Source organism: Lineus longissimus, chromosome 7, assembly GCF_910592395.1.
Source record: "Lineus longissimus chromosome 7, tnLinLong1.2, whole genome shotgun sequence".
Classification (NCBI taxonomy): Eukaryota; Metazoa; Nemertea; class Pilidiophora; order Heteronemertea; family Lineidae; genus Lineus; species Lineus longissimus.
Genome location: NC_088314.1, coordinates 1,258,483 through 1,279,013, shown reverse-complemented (window position 1 = coordinate 1,279,013; position 20,531 = coordinate 1,258,483). Strand labels below are relative to the sequence as shown.

General features: G+C 42.7%; 3 protein-coding genes and 3 non-coding genes across 8 annotated transcripts; 4 read left to right on the top strand and 2 right to left on the bottom strand.

Annotated features, from left to right (window-relative positions):
* The first annotated feature begins 636 nt into the window (after positions 1-636).
* On the top strand, positions 637-12,213 carry LOC135490682 (ninjurin-1-like). Of its 3 annotated transcripts, none has more exons than XM_064776013.1 (3): positions 637-1,287; positions 9,518-9,689; positions 10,293-12,213. In XM_064776013.1, the coding sequence occupies exons 1-3, from the start codon at positions 1,160-1,162 to the stop codon at positions 10,731-10,733; spliced, it is 741 nt and encodes a 246-aa protein (XP_064632083.1). In that variant the 5' UTR covers positions 637-1,159; the 3' UTR covers positions 10,734-12,213. The 3 variants fall into 3 exon arrangements, with proteins under 3 accessions (XP_064632083.1, XP_064632085.1, XP_064632086.1); XM_064776015.1 differs by lacking the exon at positions 637-1,287 and adding an exon at positions 6,566-6,932; XM_064776016.1 differs by lacking the exon at positions 637-1,287 and adding an exon at positions 8,708-8,765 and having other exon boundaries at positions 10,293-12,212.
* On the top strand, positions 2,898-3,004 carry Trnai-uau (transfer RNA isoleucine (anticodon UAU)). Its single transcript has 2 exons — positions 2,898-2,935; positions 2,969-3,004. It is a non-coding gene; the product is annotated as a tRNA-Ile (tRNA).
* Positions 12,214-13,338: 1,125 nt separating the features above from the next.
* Positions 13,339-13,410, bottom strand: Trnae-uuc (transfer RNA glutamic acid (anticodon UUC)). The gene has a single exon. It is a non-coding gene; the product is annotated as a tRNA-Glu (tRNA).
* Positions 13,411-14,509: 1,099 nt separating this feature from the next.
* On the top strand, positions 14,510-16,028 carry LOC135491243 (ninjurin-2-like). The gene is made up of 2 exons (XM_064776978.1): positions 14,510-14,703; positions 15,194-16,028. The coding sequence occupies exons 1-2, from the start codon at positions 14,602-14,604 to the stop codon at positions 15,614-15,616; spliced, it is 525 nt and encodes a 174-aa protein (XP_064633048.1). The 5' UTR covers positions 14,510-14,601; the 3' UTR covers positions 15,617-16,028.
* Positions 16,029-16,576: 548 nt separating this feature from the next.
* On the bottom strand, positions 16,577-16,648 carry Trnap-agg (transfer RNA proline (anticodon AGG)). The gene has a single exon. It is a non-coding gene; the product is annotated as a tRNA-Pro (tRNA).
* Positions 16,649-16,870: 222 nt separating this feature from the next.
* Positions 16,871-20,238, top strand: LOC135491166 (COMM domain-containing protein 7-like). The gene is made up of 9 exons (XM_064776861.1): positions 16,871-16,966; positions 17,432-17,485; positions 17,619-17,721; positions 18,039-18,095; positions 18,312-18,349; positions 18,652-18,742; positions 18,900-18,949; positions 19,220-19,271; positions 19,635-20,238. Exons 1-9 carry the CDS (start codon positions 16,880-16,882, stop codon positions 19,709-19,711), a joined length of 609 nt encoding a protein of 202 aa, XP_064632931.1. The 5' UTR covers positions 16,871-16,879; the 3' UTR covers positions 19,712-20,238.
* Positions 20,239-20,531: the final 293 nt, after the last annotated feature.

Sequence of the window (20,531 nt, the reverse complement as noted above, 5' to 3'; positions counted from 1 at the left end):
CACAGCCTCGTCTCAAGACATCCATCCATAGACTATGTATGCAAGTCATGTATAGTAGGAGTAGGTTACCTTTAGCCGTAGGTCTCAATATAGAACTTCCAGCAAGGTTGTGATCACTGAGGTCAAGTACGTTTATTGTTAAAAAAACACGCTGCACTGTTTTCTTTTTACTATCTTGATACATATTTCCATGATCATTAATGAAATTTGTTAGATAAGTGTGTGTTTTCCTGGATAAACAACTGGGTCTTGCTGTTAACCTCCGACCTGAACTTGTCTTTGTTGGAGTTTTCTTGTTTGAAAAAACGGACACCTCTCTCAAGCGATACCCAGTTCGCCAAAATCAAAACAAACATGGGAAAATATTACTTGTGGTATCAAGAAAACGACGCTAATATTCATGACATAGAAGATATGCTACCGCAACTAAAGCCTGGGGCGAAAATTCCATATTCATAGCAAAGGAATAATCAGCATCGCATCTTCTAGCATCTCCTCAACCCACTGGAGGACCTGGCCCAAGCTTTGGTGTCGTACTGGGTCGAGGCAACACTTCATTATCGCCGCAAATCCAGTTACGTGCCAAGAATCGTTTAATAGAAGAACGAGCAACGGTGGGAGAGAACGATCCATTCTCTTACTGCATTGCTACTTTCTATACAAACCTCCCAAAAGATGCTGGAAGCCATTCGGATACACCGTCATAAAGTTGTTCAAAAATGGCCGGTGTCGATTAATTTGTAATTGATGTTGACACTCTTGGAGGCTGAGTAAATATCTTATCCGCTGGATTAGCGATCGTAACTTCAATGATCTGCTCGATCTCTGGCGAGGAGCTAGAGCGACAGCAGTCAGGCAGGGGTTGATTTTTAACGGACTGACATGCTTCTTGGAATTGCTTGGGTTTTTAGTGTGTTGCCGTAGGACCAGCTGCCATGAATTAATAGGATCGACGTGATCGAGGGACAAATTGATAGAAACGTCCTGGGATTCTTGGACGCGCCCTCGGGACTATATAGTTGTACTTACTACCGGAAAACCGACAAGAGCTTCCGTTGCTGTCGAGGGCTTGAACAGGATTCGTTGCCGTCGAAAGACAATTCTCAGAATTGAGTCGAGGTCAGCAGAGGTCACTCAGGACTTTTCCTGGGTGGTGGCTATGGCGGAGATCGGCTGGGGTCCGAAGATGATGATCATAGGCTACCCCACCCCTGCCCGGGGCAACCTACCCGAGAGTCCATTGTTCCAGATCAGGGCAAACTCGAATTCAAGCCCAATGTTAACAAGGTAAGAAGATTTCGTTACCTATTTTCTTGCCTTTTCGTCCAAACCAGCTAGGGCCCTATACGTCACATCATAAAATGCCCCTGATGACAGCCAATCATTCGCTTTCGGATTAAGATCATGATAAAAAGCTCTAAGGGTTTTTATCTCGCTGAAGAACCTCTTCGGCATGCATATTCGTGCTTTTCGAAAGCTCAAAAAACTTAAGAGTAACAGCTGCGATGGAAAGAAGCGACTTTTTGCTTGCCCAAAATCTCGCCTCAGCAGCTATCGATCTGAACTTACTCAAACTACCATAAGGCATGTTCCCACAAAATCACAAATCGATAGTTTGCTAAATTTCATTATAGCTTAACTATCATCGCATTTGGAAGAAGATTGCCAGATTGATATAATTAATAGAATAATGAAGTTAGGTACATGTATTTCGTAGTATACAACCAACATTTTCGGCTGCTCATGGCATACCTTTGGCATTGAAATCAATATTTCCGTAGCCATGTGCTGGTGTAACCCATGAGAAGCCGAGAGCAGCGTTTCTAAAGCAGCTTCCATTCGGCAAATTCCGTTACTTTGGGTTTTTTCTGCAGTGGGTGAAACATCAGGGCGGTATTTAGCGGGGGTGTCCGAAAATTTTTATTTTCGTGCGAAATTGGGCAAGTTTTCCGACGAAAGGTGGTGTTCTACCTAACCAGAAGACCTCCCCAGAACCAAATACGCCGGCCCTGAACATAGTCTCGTTACATTTGTAAAATCACTAGATAATCCATTCCTTTAGACGCCATGCATTGACAGATGCTAACACCACTAGTTTCTCTGAGCCAATATTGTCACAGTCGGAGACAGTTTTACTGCAGGAAATTCAATTTCGTGTCACACGCAGTCCCAGGACGCAGCCAATGTAAGAGCTATTGGATGTTGTGAGAAACGGCGCAGCTCTTGAATCATTTTATAGTACAAATTGATGTACAATACGTTTGTAAATTACATTTGCATCGACCAGCCAAGCGCTCACTCATAAAAATCACTTTTTCCAGATCAGTAATAGATGTTAATTGTTTATGCATGGTAAAGCGGAAACACATTACTCCTTCAAAAGGTTTATTGCTGCAATTCTCAAAATTGCAGGAAGAGGAGAGTAGGATGTCAACTTGTGACAAAAGAAGGGTTAACCCATTCTCATACCATCACTATAGAAACACATCACTATAAAGTTAATAGAATTGGTCGGTTGTTCTTTTCACGCAAACCCAGAACTCAGAAAGAAAATCGTGTTGGGGTTTAAAACGGGGATTAATTCCACTGTTCTCCGCATTGATGTCCCTCAAGAGTTGCAATGCAATTCAGAAACGCCTCTTTTTTTCACATTACATGTACATTAATTGGGCGCCTAAATATACAGTCAGCCGAGGTTTCTTTATGGCTGTGTTGGGCACATGCATGTGCACTGTACTTAAGTAGATTTCATTGACATTAGAAAAGCAATTACTCCAGAAAAGCCTAGTCACAAGCAATGTAACACATGTCGATTGTCAATTCAGTATATATGAATTGTAATATCGATATCAGGATAGATTCATTCATAAACCTCATGTTAGATCAATCTGTCATCTGCCCCAGTGGCACAATCGGTCAGCGCGTCGTACTTATAAGCAGTACTAGCCCACCACGGGTAGACTCAGATATGCGAAGGTTGTGAGTTCGATCCTCACCTGGGGCAGTTACTTTTTTAGTTTATGAGAAATGATTGACGACTTTTCCTTATTTGTCTCTCATGTTATTGTCAATATTCTAACGTATTTTTATGAAAAACTCCGCGGGCATTGCGCTGTAGAAGAAAAAGATTGTGTTCACTTTTGGATATAACACTGATTTAAGTGTCAAAGCATGAAAGCATTGCCTGGATCTATGGTATAATTCCTTCAAAACGAGCACAAAGCTGTTTGAACAAATCTCTGCTGGTTGTGCTCGTGAGATGAAGATACATGTATTTCCTTACAACATGTCTGCTGAATGGCCCAATATCGTACAGGAGGGAGCACTACTCATCAATTTCCCATCATGGCGCATTCAATGCGCTCATCTCATCAATCATTGCCTAAAGCTCTGCCGCAGGTGCCTGTCTCACTAGGGAGTATTTTAACTCCTGGTGCATTGCCATGTTCCTTTCAGAGAAGAAGATCTAAGTCCCGAAATGACAATACAACGTTCCTCGTTCAGGTTCAAGAACAGAATCGACTGGCGTATGGGTGAAAGGGGATGAATCCATTACTCTTTCATGAAAACCATTCCGAGACTGCATGCAGGGCTCTTAACATGCTGAAAAGTTTCCGGTTATCCGATTCAAACCGCACCAGCTAGCTTCTTACCTCACCGGCGCAACTGTGTTGGCCGACTTGCTGGAACTCTCGCTTTTTCAGCTTCATATCCACCATTGTCATTAATCTTCCTTTCCAATTCATGGCAGGTGGTGCCTGCATATCAAATTATTGACAAACTAATACCGCCACATTCTTCACGAGAGAAACAAATGTCCCGAGTCTGGCTAATGGAATTGCTATTTGCGCAATTTGTGGCAGAGTCCAGCGCCAAATGGCCGGCAAACAGAGCCATGGACACCATCAATATGCAGTTGCCGGCTTGAAAGATAGCTGGATCATCGTATCAGGTCGAAACATGGGACCAAATGGCCGAGAAATTGATGCGAGCGAACATTTGGGGCGCGTTTTATGTGTTTTTAAGGCACTTGGGAGACCAGCAAGTTCATCCCTGCCAGGTAGTGCTCTTCATTGAGATTTATCCGCCCGTTTCGTCGAGATACACACATGGGCATGCAGGTTCTACGCTCAATTCTCGTTTTGTCCAATTAGAAACGCTCCATTATGTTGCTCCGTGGCTGTGATCAGAAATAAACCAATGGAGCTATTTTGGAGCGACCTTCTTTGATTTTTGGGCAAACATCAAATGGCAGTCGATCAAGGACTGACTGTACGTGGTGTTATTATAATAATGAAATGGTTGTATAGTGATAAACTGTACTTATAATGAAGATACCTTTACCAGACTATACTCTGCAACACGCTATCATTAAAAGTCTTCAACGATGACGAAGAAGCACTAGCAGTGTTTTTTCATCAACTCATGGAGATGGGGAGCTTTTTGGAATCTCCATAAAATGTGAGTTGGCTTCAGGCAAGCTTCATCAAATGAATATGACGATGCGGCATCGATCCTCTACGGTGCTCGAGGTGGAGAAGAGGAGGCCTCAGTCGATACTTGCAGTTGTGGGTTTGAAGAGTCTAATAATGAATACACATCAGCACCATGATACCACTGGCCTTGGATCAGTCTCAGCCGTACTACCAAGGCTTCTATTAGCTATTCAGGACTGCGAATAAGGTTGTTGGTGCAGCCTCGCCTTCGAATGAGTTTGAGGTTGACAACCTCTCCCGCAAATACGGTTTCTGATGACTGCCTCGCTCGCAAATAAGGTTTCTGATGACTGCCTCGCCCGCAAATATGGTTTCTGATGACTGCCTCGCCCGCAAATATGGTTTCTGATGACTGCCTCGCCCGCAAATATGGTTTCTGATGACTGCCTCGCCCGCAAATATGGTTTCTGATGACTGCCTCGCCCGCAAATATGGTTTCTGATGACTGCCTCGCCTGCAAATATGGTTTCTGATGACTGCCTCGCCCGCAAATATGGTTTCTGATGACTGCCTCGCCTGCAAATATGGTTTCTGATGACTGCCTCGCCTGCATAAGGCTGCTGATGACCGCTGTGCCTGCGAAAGAGGGTGCATTGATAACAGTCTCTAATGATGGCTCTCTTCTTATTGGTCAATACCTGAGTCAGAAGTCCCATACTAAAGTGTCGAATGGAAAAGCCGCCTTCTGAGACGGCCCAAAAAGTTGTTTCATATCAAGTTGAGGGTAGGTCGGTTCGATATCAAATTAACATTCATTTAATGCAAGAATTGATGAAGGAGTCCTCTCAAGAAAGTCGAGGAGACACTCGACGCGATGTAGGCCGCGTCCTGGGACAACCAAAGTCTTGTGCGGGCTGAATATGAATTAGGAGCAAGTTGTCAATGCATGAGAAAGTAATAATAGAGAAAAATATCATCTTATAGGGTCCTTGGTACGCCATACTACAGACTCCGAGGTACACCATGATGCACGAGCAGCGTCTTGTATTGTATTCCTGCTTGGATCCAGCCTTGTCTCAATGTAATTGTGGGACTGATTCTATATGTTGATCCGTATGTCGTCTTCAGCAATACTAGCTTCCCCCCAAACTAATAACATGATGGGAAAGACTTCTAAGGATAGCTACCTAGCTCCTCTGCACTTCATTCTGCACTTCATTCGGGCAGAAGATACTGTCATAATCCCTCCCGAACGTGCTGAGCTGAAGACCACAGTCTGAGATCAGTTCCTGGGAACAATGTGATGAACAGACCAATCTAGGGTATTACAAAATAACGTGACGCCTTGTAATACCGGTACTGGAATGCATCCCCACCTCAACCTAGTGGCTGGGTCGATATTGGGACCGCCTCGTGATTAATTAGCCCGTAGTAATTTAGCTTTTGACTTGATTGGGAGTGTTAATTAGTTGAGGCGGCGATTGATGTCCTTGTCGTGGCATTAGACGGCAAGACGACGAGACGGACCCCAGACGCTCCGACATAATTAGCCAATGTCGTGCGCATTGGTATTGTTAGCCTCCATTCTCCATTCTTTGACATTACAGGAGTCACTCCAACTGGTATACGATTCTGAAATCTATCTTCTGCTGAATGAATAAATGACGGCAGATATACATGTACCTGTAACTACAAATTCAAGAGAGCTGATTAGAGGGGTCCTCTGATATTCTGATGGTTATATAATGAGTCAGAGACGTTAGAGCTATTTATATTTGGAACCGTCTCTGACGCACATGGTTCCAGTTGGCCCTAACTTTCCGGAAAGCCACAGTATAGGACTGGTCTCTTGCAAGGAAGGTATGTGAACATCCAGGTTTACGGCCAGGGCTCCTTCAGTAGTAATAAGAAGACGCCACGTCCATGACATTCTAGAGAAAAGATACTTCCTCACGAATTCATGCACACACCAGTTCACCTGCGGCATAGTTCCTTTCACGATCGATGTCATGATATCATTGTTGCCTATGTCACGATGCTTATTTTGTGCAGTCAGGGGATCCATTCCAGAGCAGTGTTGGATTATAACCTCTTGGGTGCACCTCCATGACTATGATGTGCCAAATCAAGTCGTGATCTCAATTGTACATGTGATTATTGCATGATATGAGTGTAAACAGCTTATTTTGTGAGACACGGACACGACGGGCACCTCTGAGTCGTGGGATTACGGCCTCCAGGAAAATGATGTGCCACAGCAGGTCTCGGCTCGCTTATGTGTTTTTGCAATGGCAATAGCAATGGCAATGTCTTCGCAGCTCATTTAGCTATAAACTTGAGGCATTCGTCAGCCTTTGTCTACTTTCTTGGAAGAGGGCAGAGGCCGATTCTAGTGTTATTCAGCTAAAGCAGCCAGGGAAATTGGACTGCTCAGCTCGGAGTTGGATTACAACATCTTGCAACAATGATGTGCCAGAACAAGTCGTCTTGTCAACGGTGAGTGAATAATCTCGTTTTTGACTTTCGGGTCGATCACGCATCTCTCCTCTGGTATGCTGTTACTTTCTGACTTCTGCCACGGCTCCACCTGCTGGCAATGCACTGACTTGCCTCATGGCTTCAGCAACAACGACGTTAACAACTAATGCTCGATATTGTGATATTTCACATTAGTACATGTATGGCCTTCTCATGAAGGTTTATCTATTATCAATACATTCCAATTACGAACACGTCTATCATTGATTTTGATTTATAGCCAGCTGTCAGGATTTTAAAGTCAAGGACATTCAAGAATTTACCATTCAGGAGTCATTAACTGCGCTGACCATTGGCTCTTCTAAACACTTCTATACTCCTCTACGCTGGGTAAAAGTCCTCTGACAACAACCACGTGATGCAAGAGGATCTAACCATGAATGTCATTTGACGCCTGTTCCCCCGGGGAATTGACTTAATGCATGAAAGTCAAGTGTTGAAGCTATATCGAACGAGATGGAAAGGATGTTCATGACAAATGAGGGAGACTGTTAATCGATGAGACGTCAAACAGCCTTGATGACCAGTGACTGACTGGCACATATCATAAGAGAATTTAACCCATGGCAAATTGCTGATTATATCTTGCAGTACAATGTACTCATCAAGTATTTTATAAGAACATCCGCACAGTACATGTATAATGTCCCAAATATGGACAATAGCGCGTATGCTACGTTCAACTAGATCCGGTAACATTCCTTTGCATCGTGAAGAGAAGCGGGCGATGCTATAGAACTGTACCGGATCTACGTGTGACAGTGCGGCCTGATCTAGGCTCGAGTTCGCCAAGACTATAAAACATGGTGTGTGACAATCATGGTGTAACGATGTGTTATAAAGTATGTTGTGATCATCAACCACGCATTGACATCCATGAACTATTGTAAATAGCAATTCATGGCTGACTCTCAAATAATCAAATATTTGCTGTCCCCTCTAGACCGTGTCGTTGCGATTTTGACCCGATTCGTCGCTCTCAGCAATCTATGGCCGTTTACTTGGGCAATAACAGATATGTTGCCATCTATTTTGTCCTAGAAAGCCCCCTTACTTCCTCGGGGGAAATCACCGAAGACATTGCCAATAAGCAAAAACTGCGGCAAGACATGAAATCGTTTCGGCAGTTGTTGAGTGGGATGGAACGATGCTATTAGCATTTCATGACAACAGAAAGACATCTGGCTAAGACAGCTTTCCAGATTTTTTATTTTTGTCTGGGAGGTCGACCTGCTGGGACAGACCCAAAGGACGAGTGAGGTAACAAGCATTAATTTCCTCACCTCCACCAATCACTTTCCCGAGAGACTGGTATCGAACTCATGCAAGGCTTGCGGGTCCCACCCGCTCACTGCAAAACCACTGCGAGGGGTTAGGATGCACCATTCAACAACTCGAATGCTTTCATGACCAGACAAGACATTAAGCAACATCGCAAATATCTTGAGCTAGTATTCATCCTAGGCATTTCCCGTTATTACTTCATGCCCAAGACATATCATGCCACGGCGTCCTTGCCATGTCCTCCAATGATTCGTGTTCTCTACTAGCTTTCCAAGGAGGAAGACTGGTGATAAAGACTCGCAAAATTGGGAAATTCCGTCAGGAACGAAACTAAGTACTTACAATTATCTGCTGGTACTAAGGCACCTTATCTACTAGCATACTTTTAATATTATGTAGATTTAACCCAGATCCAGTTTTTACTGGTACAATTCTGTATACATTGCTGGCTCGTTATGATATACTAGTAGGTTCTCTGTAGTGTAGGATGTCATCTGAGGAACCAGGGTGAGTTGGTCCATTTTCTGTCATACAGAAGTGTTCATATTCCCCGATTATGACTTTGCCGTCATACAGTCATCATCATCATCATCATCATCATCATCATCAAAAGTTCGGGGTCTTTGGCTCAGCTGAAGCCATCTCTTGAAAAACAGGGAAAAGAATGGCGTCGACTTCATGACTATACCCACAACGAGCGAACCATCGAAGCTTTGATTGATTGATGGCTTGATATATCATCCATTGGGTGGAGAGAATTTAATGGTATCAATCACATCCCATCATCCGCTTGTCTCAACGGCGATCATCTCATTCAAGGAAGTTAAAAGTCAGACTGAAACATCAACATCATAATTGACTTTGAATAGGTCAAGAGAATAATACCATTTAAAACCTGTGAAACTTTACTCATGCTCACGTTTTGAGTCACGTAAATAGATGAATACCGTGAGGGGTACGCATGCACCTTCGACCTGACCTCGTTTCGATTTTGATTGTCATCTTGTTTTGTGGGAATTGCGGCTAAGGTTATTAATTTTAACAGTTTTCCCAATTGATATAGATCAGAATGTAATTTGTTGTATCTTGCAACATCTTAATGGACTCGGGACCAAGTCTTATCGTGACTGTTCATCGGGGTATAAGCTAATGGCTCTGATATCATCGTCTGGCGTGACTTCAGTCGATAAGTTATCATGGAGAGAAATCGAATTGGATGACATGATCCTCCTAATAAACCCATTTTGTCCTTTCTTCAGGATGACCGAACTCACCAACACTCCCACCATGATCCCAATGGTGGAGATTAATGGAACCCCCTCGAGGGACCGGCGCAGCATCGGCAAGCCGGATGATGACGCAACTCTCACTCTGAACACAGGCACGATAGAGAGGAGGTCTACTTCCAGTCTTGGGGAGGATGAAAATTTAGTAAGCATGACTCCCCGGTGACTCTGGTGCAATTACCCGTTATCCGGCCCGCCTACACGATGTCAGCACATCGGCAGGCCTCTAGTTATTAGTGAATGACATCTTCCTTTCAAGAGTCGTCTTCGTCCAATCAGTGTCCTATTGAAACAATCTTAGATTGAACACAGCCCTCTCATGATCACCCATCGTGTCGTGTCTTGATTAGGAGGTATACCGATCATAGGTAATCACCTTTGATCATGAGTAGGGCAATAACACTGCGAGAAAGCATTGTCGCCCGGAATCACCTGACGTACAACTTTCTCGCAAATTGCCCAGGTTCCGGCATGGGACATAATGCGATATTGCTTCGTTGCTGGTAAAGTGGGTCCTTTATTATTTTGCACCAACAAGAGGCCTTGCAGCTTCGGTAGCTCCCGCTCGCTGTTGCTGATGAAATTGCTTCATCATGTCTGCGCTGAGGCGTGCTTGCCTGGAAAGCTCCGCTCATCTGCTTTGCCATATCATTTTATCAGATTATCACATCTTATTTTAAACAATATGATACATTCTAACACCATTTATTTCTGATACATTATAAGATTTCATTCCGCATCCTTTCAGCCTCGTCGTCCAAGAAAGCCATTCGATTTTAATCAATACGCGACGAGGAAGACCATTGCCACTGGCCTATTGGACCTCGCCCTTCTCTCAGCAAACGCCTGCCAGATGAAAATATGTCTACAACTGGGGCCAAGGCAAACATTCTTCCATTTGCTAATGGTGCTAATTTCAACGTCCGTCGTATTGCAGATAGCCGCCGCCATATTGTTTATGCTGGTTGCCAGGGGTAATGTCAGAGACTCTGAAACAGAGGACGAGAGAAACAATCAGAAAAGGACAGCTTTGTTAAACGATATCGCTACTGGTTTAGTCTTCCTGATCACTGTTGTCAATGTTTTTATTACTTCTTTCGGGATGACGGACAAAGTCGAGGAGGAAAATAGTCCTGCAAGCAATTCTAACAAAGTTACGCCCATTAATCCGCCAACTGTGGCCTCGTAGCACCGAGTTTGTGGGAGCTACGATGTTAAACTGACAGCTACGGACAATCATCACTTCGGCGCTGACTGCGTTTGTAAATATTTCATCACAGGGATAACCTATTCGCTCTGTTTGGAACAAACATAACCCTGTGTAGCTCGGCGATGGGAAGTTCATTCCAGCACTACCGAAAACAAAATCAGACGGACAGACGCAGATAATCATCATTTTGTTAACAATTCTTGTGTTAACACCAACATTGGCTGTGGACGTGCGTTGGGAGTGATGGAGCCGATGATGGGTGCTATAAACGATAACCCCGTAGCCTCATCATACATACTAATGATGGCAATTTAGCTGGGCTCCTGGTACCAGTGAAGTAGCGGTGTTCGATATGCTCCCATCGTAAGCTCTGTAATGAGCGTTAGAAAAAAAATTCAGTAACACATTTGTTACACTCTGAACGTTAAAAAGAAGTAACCCGTGGCTGGGGAGGGGGTCGTTTTTTTAGGATACACCAAAGGCTATCACTGTACGGTGGTCAAATCTCTAAAATGTATATATTTTACATCTTCAAATGGTCAAATGGTCAATGATGATTTGCTCCTGATGAAGGTCGTTCGCACCTTTTGTGGAGACAAGTAGAAACAGGGTGCTTGTGTTCGTGCCTGATCAATAGCTGGTCTTCGCCAGTAATGACGGTAATACGCACAAGCTCCTGGCATTTATTTCAGAGTAACCACTATTCATGACAAGCATACGCCCTTCTAATCAGCTGCACCAGAATGGATGCTGTCTAAGGATAACGAGATGTGTGCTATAGCCAGCGCTACTTAGAACTTGTATGTGTCTGTATACATCCTCATCAGCATTAATGGCAATAACTACCCAAAACACGCAACACGATTGGGAATAATTCTCTGCAGCCAATTCAACCTGGTTGTTGCGGCAATGTAAGCTTGGTATTGTATTAATGAGATGAAATGTTGTCTCGTATTCTCATTCCAAGCAGGTTGAGCTGTATATTGGTTTTCACGAACTGTTTGAAATTTGTTTTACATTTTATATTTATACCAAGTCTCGGTTCTTGCTTGCGTATAGATTAATTATGTCATTGAGTAAACCGGATGTTGTTTTTATATTTGACCTAAGTTTAGTATGTTTGGCTATATACCATGTTCATTTCCCTTGGGACTCCATCCACAATGAGGCCAAAGAAGGTCTATAGGCAAATTGCTTGAGCTTCGAGATCGATCAACACGGTCTTGGAGAAATGTGCCAATGGACTCTGCTCCTATGAGGATTCCTAAACCCATATTTGCATCTGATTCGTAATTTTGATTCGCCGTTTCCCAAATGATGATGCAAAATAAAAGATTGGACATTAAAAGTTAATTGGTACTTTGAACATGGTGTTTCCCATGCGAGGATGCGGCTAATTAACGATTCATGGATTTCGATATGTGTGATGTGGTTGTTACCAACGAGCAAGCGCCTGACAAACGAGCGATTATAATCGAATGTGCAACCAACATACAGATCTGTCATAAAATATTCCTATAAAAAACGCATGCAGTTACAATAAGATACTTCTTTGACTCCCACTGGCGTTCTTAATTCACCACTGACAATTCCCTCCACCAACTGCTGAAGTAACTTGCAAGTTCGTTGGGCATGAGAAGCGAACTACTAGTGTTGTTTCTGTAGTGCTATCTGTCTGCCTGATGAATAATCAAACATGTTGACGTACCCACGGGTATTCTCGTATTCAGCAGATATTTATACTTCGCGCATTTTGCCGATATAAGGCCGGGTATAAGGATTGCTTTTGGTGAGTTTCTGGAGAATGAGAAGTGTGCATAGTGTTAAAATGCCCCGCAAAGATGTACAGGAACGTATTTGATATCATAGTCTTCATCTGACTGTGTAATTCTTCAGGATTGTAACAACAAACAGAACACAAAGAGAGCTTTCAGTGTGGGATGAAAGTTAAAAGGCTCGTCTTTCGAAAAAGGCGTCCTCCAACCGACGGGTTGAAAGCCAGAAAAGCAGACGATAGCATGATAGCAGAGGGTAAAAGCAACAGTTCAATACATGTATTTTGCTATCATCTGAGGGGCCATTATAATAGATGACGCTGGACCATCCAGATTTAGCCACATGATGATTTTGTTGCAGTATCTTACCCTGCTCTGTTCGCCCCCAATAGATCCAAGCAGAAGGGAAACGCTTGTTACGGCGTGTGTTTAATTTCCTCTCGAAGCTGATGATGACTAAACATTGAGCCGTTTTTAAGTCAGTTATCATTGCGAAATGAGAGTCTACTTGTGGAGAATTGTGGTCGTGCAAAAATTATAGAACGTGACGTACTTTTCATGCTTAAAGGGAGACTATAGGCGGGACCTCGGGATCCAATTGGTGCTCTCTAGAATGTTTGATATCAATGGAGAATATATCTTGAGAACTAAAGATCTCGTTTGAATATAAAATTTTTTTCTCGTATATCACCATGCTGTTGTAAATATACTATCAATGAGACGTTTTTACTCTTGGAGACCAAGTCGTTTGCGTCCTCACTTCAATTGATCACAGTCTGGCTTTCACTGAAATTTTAAAATAATGTGAGTTCCCACACCGGGAATCGAACCCGGGCCGCCTGGGTGAAAGCCAGGAATCCTAACCACTAGACCATATGGGACAACTGGTCACTTCGGCAATCCTGTCAGTTAAAGATTTTAGAAGATGTCAATGCGAGAGGCCAACGACAATTAGCTGAGGCTAAGGTGACGATGATAAATAGCTTAATTTTCACTTGGCTTAGCCACTGAGTCAACAGATGGAAGAGTTATAACATTTAGATATCTCACAAGACCTTTCACCGCTTAAATTATTCATCGTAGTAACGTGGTGGTCATGAATAAATCGGGGATAGATGGTGGGTCATGAGTCCCAAAGGGGAATATTCTCATCTTACACTTATTATTGCTGTGAGTTATATATTGATTGTTTATGGCACGTCTGAAGCCAAACATAGCAGGTAAGGCTAGGGGGTGCATTGTGTCGTCAATGAACGTGACTGTAGTTTTGAAGTACAATTCTCCTTAACTCAGCGACATGGAACAACCTGGAGCACCATCCGGAAGACAATTCAGATTCAAAGTAAGGACGTCACAACGTGCTAAGCGATTGCATCATGATCATCCTCCGGTGTAAAAGTTTGAAATATCCCAGGATAGAATGTCCATGGAACTCATGATGCTATTATTAGTGTGCACTCTTTGAGGTATTTACGGTCTTTGTCTCTACAGAACATACCACAGTCCGTCAGAATATCTACTCGGAAAAGGGTCGGACACTTTTTTAGGGGGACAAACTGGATACATCTGCCATGGGCTGTGGTCGGTTATTCTCTTCCGGTGTAACATCTGTGGTTGTTTCCCATGTGTCAGTGTTTCCAAACAATAGGCAGCTAGAGAGACCATGACTTTTCAATAGGGGGAAACACAGAAAAACTTGTCAATCTATCTTTTAGCGTTCCCAAACAATGAGGGGAAACACTCAAAAATAGAAACACTCAAAAACATTACACCGGGTTCTGGCGATTACTTGGAAGACAAAATGAAATCGGCCACTTCCCTATAGACGACAGTTATCATCCTATTGGCTGAAAAGCAGCATAAGATCTCGAGCATAGAACTCTGACATTGTCAGGTTCTGAGGACGAGGAAGTTGGTAGTTCATGACTAAATGAGAATGGGGTGTTAGTGGGTCAATTAAAACAGAGATGCATGATCATCTGATTCGAAAAACCACCACTAAATGAATAAATCTCCGTGGACGCAGGCGTCATCACAACCAGTCTGGGCGACAAACACTAGAGCCAGTGCGAATGGCTGACACGATAGACATGGAGACAGAATTTGGTGGAAGGCGGGAAGTCCGGCGGCGACGATCCAGAGATGATGGCATGGAGGACAAGATTCTAGAGAAGGTGCGTCCGAATTATCACATTCTACATTCTCCCTAAAATAATGTTGTCGCTATGCGCAAGTTAGACATGTGTACAGGAATGTGGAATCGATCCGTTGCCTTTTTGAGTCTGGCCTACCGTTATCGGTATGCTCTTTAGTCGTCTCGGTGGTTGCGACAAGGTGGTCCGTAGCAGATAAGGCGACCAAGAGCTACAGGAAGCCAGAAAGGATAATAATATGTCTCACATCATGATTTAACCATGCCGACTTTTCGGTGATGTACGTCATTCTATCGCTCCTCCGCACAACACCAGTAAATCGGTATTCGTCTTACGTTTACCTTTTCATATGTACTGTCACCGGCGATGTCGCAACCACCTCACTGAAATTTCGCGTACCTTGGTTGTGGCATCGTCTTCGGCGGGGCGGATTTACCTTTGCGTATGTACTTATTGTCACATCCAGAACATTCATAAGAATATTAATAGTATGCCTCGTTCTATTTTTCAGGAAAAGAAGTTCAACCACAACGATTTCGCCACGCGAAAGACTGTGGCCAAAGGTCTGATGGACGTAGCGCTGTTGTCTGCCAATGCCAGCCAACTGAAGGTTTGTCTGTCGCTCGGAGCGGACAAACAGGAGTTCTACTACCTTCTCATGACATTAATCATAACGTCGATCATTCTTCAAGCCTCAGCCGCCATCTTGCTCATCTGCCTCGGGAAGACAAACATTAACGGGGAGGAAGGAAGTGACGCCATATCGGTGAAACAGCACAAGGCCAAGAGGATGAATGATGCGACGACAGGCGTGGTGTTCGTCATCACTTTTTTGAATGTTCTCATCTCGTCGTTTGGCATGTCCGAGGCAATAGACACTGATAAAACACATACTGTAGAAGGTGCAGCGGGTGAGGCAATAGGGCCGCGTTAAATAAACCACCCATCTTCAGCCCTGTTTGTTAGCGGAACTAATGATCGGGTGGCATCTGGGCAAACGAGAAGAGAGCAGTTGAAGTGCAAACATCCACCAACGTTAAACTCCGTAAATTTTAGCAGGATACTGGGGTCATGACTGGGTAGTTTATATGAGAACAAAAATGCTAATGATTCAGTAACATGACGCAACATTACGTATACAAGAGGGGAACACTCAGTGTACAGTGTAATATGGTAAACACTGATGGTAAACATCACGAATCGGTGTAACCGGCCTGCACTTAGTGAGAATTGCCAGAAAAACCCTTGAAACTCATTGCATGAGCTGCTCATCCGAACTTATTACTTGTTTCGACATAAAGAAATGTAAATTACATGTATGTAAGTAAAGACAGACAAAAATTCAATGTTCTTTGTGTCTACGTTGTCGACCTATTCACCCGATGATTATCGGTGTGGCTGCAGGAATGCCAGGTATGTGTAGAAGTTTGAAATGTCGGCCATAGGATAAACTTTCCAAAAACAAAGAATTCTACCTTTGAGGCAATGGCAGTCATTGCCACTACAGAATTTATATACTGAAATCCGTCAGATACAATACGGCGGCTGAAATGCAAGATACCATGGAGTTCATGTCCCGATGTACACTTTAATGCTGGTTCTAAAAGGGCTTTCCACTCAAAATACAACTAGAAATAAATTCCTTTTGCATCTGAAAACCACTTATCTCACCTATATACTACATTGTATATATTAGACTTGGTAAAAGGAGCTTCATTTATAAATGACCGTGCTAGGCCACCACTAATGTCGACAATTTATAATAATATATAGATATCTGAAGACTTTACACGATGTTTGTAACATAGCAGCTCCTTCCTCAGCATTGTTAAAAACGAAACTTGAGGACAAGAAGAAGTGAAAAAGTAAGGACAAAAAATGAAAAATGTAACAGGGGCTCGACCGGGAGTCGAACCCGGGACCTCTCGCACCCTAAGCGAGAATCATGCCACTAGACCACCGAGCCGGCTGGAGACTTCATCGCTTTTAGTACTATTTAAACATAAGCCTTTTGATGACGGCAAAATATTCTTGCCAAACATGCCAAAACAGTGCTGCATTTATCGTCAAAAGGCTTATTGAGGCTTTATTAGGTTTAATTAGGCTTAATTACAGCAAATTGATGGGGATTCCGAATGTTAGCCCTCGTTACGTCATTTTTATCTATTTTTAGATTGGGAAACCCTATTTATCCAAAATGGCGTCAACTTTTCATTTCAGTCAGGAAACACCTCCTGATTCCATGTTTTCTGATATTCAGACCATCAACAAATTTCAAGATGAGGTAAAATGGACAACTGTTTATACAGAGAAACTATAAAACAACGAATCGTTCAAATCCCTCTCATGAATGTGGTGAAAATGGGAAACATTTTCGAGAAAAGCCCCCCCGGCCCCCCCAGAAACGTGAGAATTAAAGGATGGCCAAGGCCAGGGTCAGGGAAAGCAGCTCCTTCCTCATCTCCTCATCCACTGGGCTCTGTCCACGGATGTACTGCACTTGAACTGGAAGAAGAAGAAGAAACGAGTCGGAGGAACCCATTGATTGAGAGACGTCAAACCAGTCCAGGCAGCTGCTGACTAAATGTCTTTTAAGTAAAACTACCAGACTGGTCAAAATCCCCCCATTCCACGTCGACACACGTGTTCTTTTGTTTGTCGTAGAACTGAATGGTGTAATAATTGATCAACTCTTTGGTGAGATTTCTCAGGAAGAGTAATATAATAGCCTATTCTTTTCACTTTGCAGCAATTCCGTCAACTGTCCGGTGTTGTCTTCTCATTTCTCATAGAACCCAGTAAGGTGAGCAATTCTTGTTGAGCTTTGGAAAGTTGAAACCCAGCCACTTTCATCCCCTCAGGCTTGAATTCTGAATTCACCATGCTGAGAGCTTCCTGTCACAACAACTGAATAAACACTGTATTGTCTTTTTCAGTCATCCCGCCTTCTTAGTCAACTGGAGGAGTTTGCCTCTGAGCATGGTGTTCCAGCAGGTCCTCTCAAGAATGTCATCAAAAGTTTACTTACTATTCCGAACAGTAAGTGTGTGACTTGAAGACTCATTGTTACAATGATTGATATGAATATGGACTTAAAAATGCCATCAAAAAGTACTATTACTGAAAACCTTATGAGTCGTGTACATTTTATATACATTAGGCCTTTCTTTTCAGAACTGAAATTAATGTACTAACTAGTCTTATCAATCACTTCAATGTGTTGCAAATGAGTTACAACAATGTCATTATGAAATGCCCAAAAAGCTTTGCGTGATCCTTATGTGCTAGTATTCTTTTCAAGACTTACTTGATTCGCCTGTTTAATGATGAACTTATTGTGAGATGATCTGTTCCAGGTGCGTTGAAGAAAAATCTCAGCCCAACACATCTGAAGGAAGACTTGGTCAATCTAGGTGAGATATGATTCATAATACTAGGATGGATGTTGAACCCACTAACTGATAATTTTGCAAGGAAATGAACCACAGGTTAGATGCCTGTAACCCCCCCCCCCCTGTAGTCTCTGACATGTCTCATTGTCTGAGCTCCCCCCCCCATCATGTTTTCTGTATAGAAGGAGTCTGACGTTCCTTTCATCTTATCGCTTTCACCGTCTTATACTCTTTCAGGTTTGTCTGAGGAGAAAGCTTCACACTTTTCAGAACAGGTTGGTGGAAAATCTTATTGTTAAACACATCATCATCATCGTCATCAATCTTACGATCGAAGGTCTTGGCAGAGACTATGTTGCCAGTTTTCATAAGTAGTCATGTGTGATTTTTTGTTCTAATAGTAACATTTCATGACTCTCAGTACCATCTGAGGTAAGTGCTCAGGACTTTCATATAGTGTGGTATTAGTCTCGTGTATACCACATGTCGGTAACTGTATCAGTATTGACTCCTTCAAGGACAAACACTTATTCATAGGACAGTTTCCAGTTCTTGATGAATGTTTTTGTATTTCCAGTATAAAACCAACCTGGTCGCCTTGTCAAGAAGTGCCCTTGGACAAACGTTGATGGTCAACCAACTCGTTGATATGGAATGGAAATTTGGAGGTGACTATTCAATTCATTGCAATCAGAAACGTAACAATGAATTTGAGGAAAATGCAGTTAATGGAGGACAAAATAGTTTTACATGTTAGTCCAGCATTCAAAGATGCTTTCCTTGTTATCTTTCACTTCTAAATCTGACATTAATTACTCTTTTCAGTGACAGCAGCCAGTAGTGAACTTGACAAAGTTGGCAACACATTCCTACAGGTAACTTTGTGATAATTACTTATACCTAGAATAAAAAAAGACTAGTCTTTACTGATTTTTGCCTACATGTATGCAGATCTTATGTAAAGCTTGGTCCATCTAATCAGTTACAAGGCCCTTGCTGTCGGAGTACATGTTTGTCCTGATTAAAAACTAAGGAATTATTTGATTCAGTGTGACTGACAAAGAGAAAAAGCAACCTATACTTTCTTCTCGGGCACTTATCATGTTGTATTCTTTCATCATAAATCTTCGTTTATTTCATTTCAGTTAAAACTAGTGATCAATAAAGGAAGTAACAAAACAGAAAATGTCTACATGGGTAAGTTTTAGACTTTCTGTGCTCTTTATGTGGCAATTGAAGTACTGAGGACTAGGACTACAAATCCTTCCCTCATCGACATGTGCAGTTCCCTGTGCCTCAGTTTTCATTTGGAGGCAATATTTCAGTTGGAGAGTTATGTCTAGGTGCCAGCACTTTCATTCATTTGTACAATTGAGATTGTGATTCATGATACAATGAATGCAATACCCATCACTGTTCAGATTATTTCCCAGGTTTGCAGGTCTTGCTTTGATTCACTGTGGTACTGTAAACTATGCCTTCATCATGGCATCAGTATCATTTAGTTGCCTAGTATTATGATCCTGACATCTGTTGACCGACAGCATCTTCTATTTTCAGAACTCTCCCTGCCTCAGTTCTACTCTTTCCTTCACGAGATGGAGAAGGCCAAGGCCAGCTTGGATTTCTTCAGCTGAGCTGCTTATGTGATAGAGAACAAGTCCACGATCAACAAAATGACTGTTATAAATTGGAGAGATGGATTTATTATAGAGTGGTGCTCATCCAGAAACTCACAATGGCTTGACTCATCAAGTGATTTTACACATTTGGAATACAATAAAACCTCTCTATTAAGGACACCCTTGGGACTGAAAAATGCTGTCTTTAATAGCAACTTGCCCTGATTACAGAGGTGCAGTGAGCACTTTGTGACCAAATGAGCATCTTCAATGTAGTGTTTGTCCTCCTGAATGAGGTGTCCGGAAAGAGAGGTTCTGCTGCACTTCTGTATGTATGGGAAAGTATCAGACATGTGCTCATCATGTGTTTGGGGTTTATTAGCAGCAATCAATAGATTATGCTTCAAATTGTAAGATTGATTATCTAAACTGGCCAAGCAGAGATGATGGCAACTTTTTTAGTTCGTGCCTGGAAAGTTTAGTTTGTATATGCAGTAATGTGAGGTGTCCTAGAGTAAAATAAATTGTAATATATCATACCACATCCGTCTTTACTTGTGTGTTGCTGTTGCTCGTCACTTGGCCAGGGAGTTTCCATCGTATTCCTCACCTGTGGTACCTCGGGTGAAGCTTCCATTGGACTGTCATCTTGAGGATGGGCCCAAGTTCCCTATAGACAACTCAAGTCACCTACTACGTGAAGAAGCCTGTGTGCCCGAGGTAGCTCATGTACCTGGAACATCAAGACCCTCCCGTCTCTGATAGAGGACCTATCTCACTATGCACTTGAAGACAGGCCCAAGGAGCCTGCTTGACAACTCAAATAGCCGACCTG

Bases quoted from the DNA above. Each gene is read 5' to 3' on its own strand.
- LOC135490682 (XM_064776013.1), top strand. From the start codon at position 1,160: ATGGCGGAGATCGGCTGGGGTCCGAAGATGATGATCATAGGCTACCCC. The intron at 1,288-9,517 runs GTAAGAAGATTT...TCCTTTCTTCAG, and splicing joins TCAAGCCCAATGTTAACAAG to GATGACCGAACTCACCAACA. The intron at 9,690-10,292 runs GTAAGCATGACT...GCATCCTTTCAG, and splicing joins TTGGGGAGGATGAAAATTTA to CCTCGTCGTCCAAGAAAGCC.
- LOC135491243 (XM_064776978.1), top strand. From the start codon at position 14,602: ATGGCTGACACGATAGACATGGAGACAGAATTTGGTGGAAGGCGGGAA. The intron at 14,704-15,193 runs GTGCGTCCGAAT...TCTATTTTTCAG, and splicing joins AGGACAAGATTCTAGAGAAG to GAAAAGAAGTTCAACCACAA.
- LOC135491166 (XM_064776861.1), top strand. From the start codon at position 16,880: ATGGCGTCAACTTTTCATTTCAGTCAGGAAACACCTCCTGATTCCATG. The intron at 18,096-18,311 runs GTGAGATATGAT...ATACTCTTTCAG, and splicing joins GGAAGACTTGGTCAATCTAG to GTTTGTCTGAGGAGAAAGCT. The intron at 19,272-19,634 runs GTAAGTTTTAGA...TTCTATTTTCAG, and splicing joins AACAGAAAATGTCTACATGG to AACTCTCCCTGCCTCAGTTC.